The following is a 4,610-nucleotide window of genomic DNA, read 5'->3' as shown; positions in this document are numbered from 1 at the left end:
ATTCCTGCTATGATGGATACATTTTGTTTAGGAGACAATGCCACACCAACTAGCTAGGGTCCCTAACTTGTTCAGACCTATAGGAACAGTACTTGTAGCAAAATCAGAAGCAATTTTTATAGTGTTTTACAAATACTAATCCCACACAGTGCTTGCTCTTGTGAGGGAAGTAACTAGAAAAACTAATAGTCCCCTAGCACTTATCAGTTGATCCAAAGGACTTTACAATGGAGGTAACTATCATTATCTATATTTTGCAGATAGTGAAATTGAGAAGTTAAGTGACTAGCCCAAAATCACAGATAGTGTGGATATGGTCAGGACTAGAATTCAGGAGATTTTAGTCTTCCTGAATTAGGTTTACTGCACCAAAGAGTCTTTGAGGCGTTAGGAGAGTCATGGGTGCCAACTCTGAGAGAGATAGTACAGAGGTATTATTAGCATTGTGTTCATGCTGATGGATTCTTACAGAATGTTCATGATTTTTCTACATGTGTTTAGGTTATCAAGTTGGCAAACCTGTTAGAGCTGTAAATATGAGCTCCTTGGATCCTGCCACTCTAAACCTTTGGCAGCCAGGTATTATCTTTTTTAATATACGATGCTGTTGGGAATACAGTTCAGTTCTCCTGACTTTCACTTCAGTGTTCAGTCTGTTAGACCAGAGGTCTCAAGCTTGTTTGGTTCTATGGGCCAGATCTGGACTTCAGGGCTCCTTGCAGACTGGATCTGGACCCACCTGGGGCAGCAGTGGCTCAGGGAGCTGCAGGGGCTAACACAGCTATTGCTTGCCCTGTTGTCAGCAAAATGAGTCTTCACTGAGGTTCCCTACCTCAGAATTTGGCAGTGGGTCCTCCTTTCAAATTTCTGACCCTTCTAGGAGCCATACATTTGCCACCCCTGTACTTAGCTGCTCCTGCAGTTGGCAAACCTATAGCTGAATTCAGGATTTGTTTGGGAGCACCTCTTATTGTACCACCAATTTTATTTGTGGGAGAGGTGTTAGACAAGCTTTTGGACACAATAAGGCCTTCTTTTAGGTATGAGAGAAAAGCTTAAGCTTTTTAACCCATTAGAACAATGACTTTTGTTTAATTCTGTTATGTTAATAAAACTGACGACTTAAAAAGTGGGTACCAAACCAGTGGAGCAAAGGTAAGTTATTATGACTACTTACAGGTCAGGTAAAGGACAGTTGCTACAGATAAACCTAACTAAGTAAAAGAATAAGACCATTCAAAGGGAAGAGGGCTGTTAGCACTGTGGAACATAGAGGGGTTAGTTAGCAGAGGCATTGGGTAAGTTCTAATGAGACATAAAACCATTTTTGGGGTAAGTCCATAATATTTGGTGTCTGGAAGAGTCATGAATTCTTGTTCCCAGTCAGACAAGGTTCCTTGGGTGAATTTGATATCTTTTATTAGACCAACCCAAATGGTTGGAGAATAGTCAGTTGCCAGGCAGATTATTATGTATCAAAAATCCAAATGTCTATGTTTAGTCCCTGATCTCTAGTATCCAGCAGGTTGATGAAATGGAGCTCATAGGCTCGTCTCTGGGATGTGTTGTGTAAATTTCCCTTGAGGACCTCGCCAACCTTATCACCAGAAGCAAACTTCCTCAAGCCCAGAACACACACGAGGTCCTCAAGGGAAATTTACACAACACATCCCAGAGACGAGCCTATGAGCTCCATTTCATCAACCTGCTGGATACTAGAGATCAGGGACTAAACATAGACATTTGGATTTTTGATACATAATAATCTGCCTGGCAACTGACTCCCCCGCCCAGCCCAGCCCAGCCCAGCCCAGCCCCTGGCTTCCTTACTTTTCATTCCATCCAGGAAGAGCACACACCAACGGCTGCAGCTTCCTGAGCCTGACGAAGGGTTTTTGAACCCGAAAGCTTGCTTAATAACTATTCTCCAACCGTTTGGGTTGGTCTAATAAAAGATATCAAATTCACCCAAGGAACCTTGTCTGCCTATATCCTTAGACCAACACGGCTACAACCTAAACCCCTGTTCCCAGTCATGTCTTTTGCTTGCATGCTTGTCTTTTGCTTGCATTTGTGATGTTTTTGGTGTTCTTTTCAATTATTTTTTGTGTGCAAAATACTGTAAGGAGCATTCATTATGTTCTGCTATAGGACTGCTAACTTCAAACTGTAAAAGTTAAAATGTTCCTTCACTCACATGATTGTGTTGATTGAATTTAAAATGACTTGTTTTGTTTTGAAAGGGAGATGTTAAGAGGAAAGAAAATGTATTTAAGTCTGAACCACATTGTTTCCTGTGTAGCATTTTAAACAAGTATAACTTGTGGTTGGAGATTTGCAAAGTTGATATAAGAAACCACATATAGTTGCATTCATTTTACAGTTGGCAGCAGTTTGTGTACACCAACTTTTACACCTGTTCTGTTTGGAATAAATTCACTGTCTGGATGCATTTTAGAAGTTGATATGAATGAAGATTGCAATTGGTTAAGGTGAGCTATATGTGAATATCTTTCCTATATGTATTTGTAGTTAGTTAAAAAAAATCTAGTTCTAGCTTTAGCATTCCAAATAAGAAACTAATGCATTTAGAGTGTCCACTTCCGTTAAGATATTACCATAATGGTCATTTTTGTCTTTTTCTATTAAAATTAGTGTCTCTAAAATAGTTCTTGTGCTAATCGCTGGTATTCATACATTGATTCATTATTCTCCAACAAAAAATTTTTTGTCTTGAATTCCCCATGCTTGTTCTTTTTTACTTCTTTTAGAAGAGGGAATAATTATTCCAACTTGAGCAGAATCTTGCGGTTTTGAAGTTAGCCTTTCAAAAAAATTAAACCATCCCATAAAAAATCCCCTATTTTCTTGTCTCTGGAGTTGCTCACCTAGCTGACATTTATTTTTACTAATTGCCTTCAATGAGAATTTTGAAACTCCAAAATATCAAAACATTTCTTGTGAAAAATGTTACCTTAGTTATGTAGGTAACCCCAGTCCCCATGACTGCAGTGCCTTATATCTAAAATAATTTATTCTTGGAAGGCACAGCAGTGCTCATGTCCCATTGTAGATGCAGAACTAATGTTGAGAATCGTTGGCTTAATGACACCTGCTTAATACCCTTGTTTTACATAGGAATCATAGAAAAGGAGGGCTGGAAGGGACCTCACAGGTTCATCTGGTCCAGTCCTTTGCTTGAGCCAGGACTGTCGTGGACTAAAGCATTTCAGCCAAGTGTCTGCCTAACTTGCTCTTGAAACTCTCCAAGGAAGGAGATTCCACAGTTTCTCTACATAGCCTGTTCCAGTGCTTGACCACCCTCATAGTTAAAAAGTCCTGCCTAATCTCCAACCTAAATTTTCCTCTGCTGCCGTTTGAGGCCATTGTTCCTAGTCCAGTCCCCTATGACCAAAGAGAAAAAGCCCATTTCCCTCTTCTGTAACTGCCATTCATGTATTTGAATACTGTTATCAAATGTCTCCTCAGCCTTCTCTTCTCCAAACTAAATAACCCTAGTCACTTATTTCACCCTATAGTTTCATAGTTTCATAGTTTCAGGGTCGGAAGGGACCTAATAGATCTTCTAGCCCGCCCCCCCGCCAGGGCGGGAGAACAACCCAAAAAAACAAACAAACAAAAAAAAACACAACAAACCCTAAAAACAAAAACGGGACTCAAATGAGTCCAGCCAGGTAAGTATCCAGCCTCTTCTTAAAGATCCCCAGGGTAGGGGCCAGCACCACCTCCCTTGGAAGTTGGTTCCAGCTCCTAGCCGCCCTAACTGTGAAGTAGTTTTTTCGGATGTCCAATCTGTACCTCCTCTCCATCAACTTGTGCCCATTACTCCTTGTTATGCCAGCGGGGGCTAGGGGAAACAGCGTCTCCCCCAAACCCTTCTGGTTCCCCCTAGTGAGTTTATAGACGGTCACCAGGTCCCCCCTCAGCCTTCTCTTGTGGAGGCTGAATAGGTTCAAGTCCCGCAGTCTCTCACTGTAGGGTCTGCCCTGTTGTCCCCGGATCATGCGGGTGGCCCTCCTCTGGACCCTCTCCATGTTGTCCACATCCCTCCTGAAATGGGGCGCACAGAACTGGACACAATACTCCAGCTGCGGCCTGACCAGCGTCGCATAGAGGGGGAGGATCACCTCCCTGGCTCTACTCGAGATGCACCTGTGGATGCACGACAAGGTCCGGTTAGCCCTGCCAACCATGACCTCGCATTGTCGGCCCATGTTCATCTTGGAGTCAATAATGACACCAAGATCCCTTTCCGCCTCCGTGCTCTCAAGTAGGGAGCTCCCCATCGTATAAGTGTGCTGCTGGTTCCTACTACCCAAGTGCAGCACCCTGCACTTGTCCGTATTGAAACACATCCTGTTCCTGTTTGCCCACCCCTGTAACCTATCCAGATCCTTCTGCAATCTCTCTCTCCCTGCTAGCGTGCTCACCTCCCCCCAAATTTTGGTGTCATCAGCGAATTTAAACAGGTTGCTTTCCACCCCAACATCAAGATCGCTGATGAAGAAATTGAACAGCGCAGGCCCCAGGACCGAGCCCTGGGGGACTCCACTACCCACCTCCCCCCAAGTCGAGTATGATCCATCCAC

At 43.1% G+C, this 4,610-nt stretch overlaps 1 protein-coding gene across 3 annotated transcripts in view; it reads left to right on the top strand.

Annotated features, from left to right (window-relative positions):
- TCTN2 (tectonic family member 2) overlaps positions 1–4,610 on the top strand; it is a 16,842-nt gene that overhangs the window by 7,596 nt on the left and 4,636 nt on the right. For 2 of the 3 annotated variants that reach the window (XM_006015107.3, XM_025198007.1), the window contains 2 exons: positions 502–579; positions 2,384–2,492. In XM_006015107.3, the coding sequence (XP_006015169.2) occupies positions 502–579; positions 2,384–2,492 (187 nt within the window). The remainder of the gene's footprint in view (positions 1–501; positions 580–2,383; positions 2,493–4,610) is intronic. The other variant, XM_025198018.1, reaches the window with a different exon arrangement.

This window comes from Alligator sinensis, unplaced genomic scaffold, assembly GCF_000455745.1.
Source record: "Alligator sinensis unplaced genomic scaffold, ASM45574v1 scaffold628_2, whole genome shotgun sequence".
Lineage (NCBI taxonomy): Eukaryota > Metazoa > Chordata > Crocodylia > Alligatoridae > Alligator > Alligator sinensis.
Note: the sequence above shows the minus strand (reverse complement) of the source record. Positions and strands in the feature narration are given on the sequence as shown.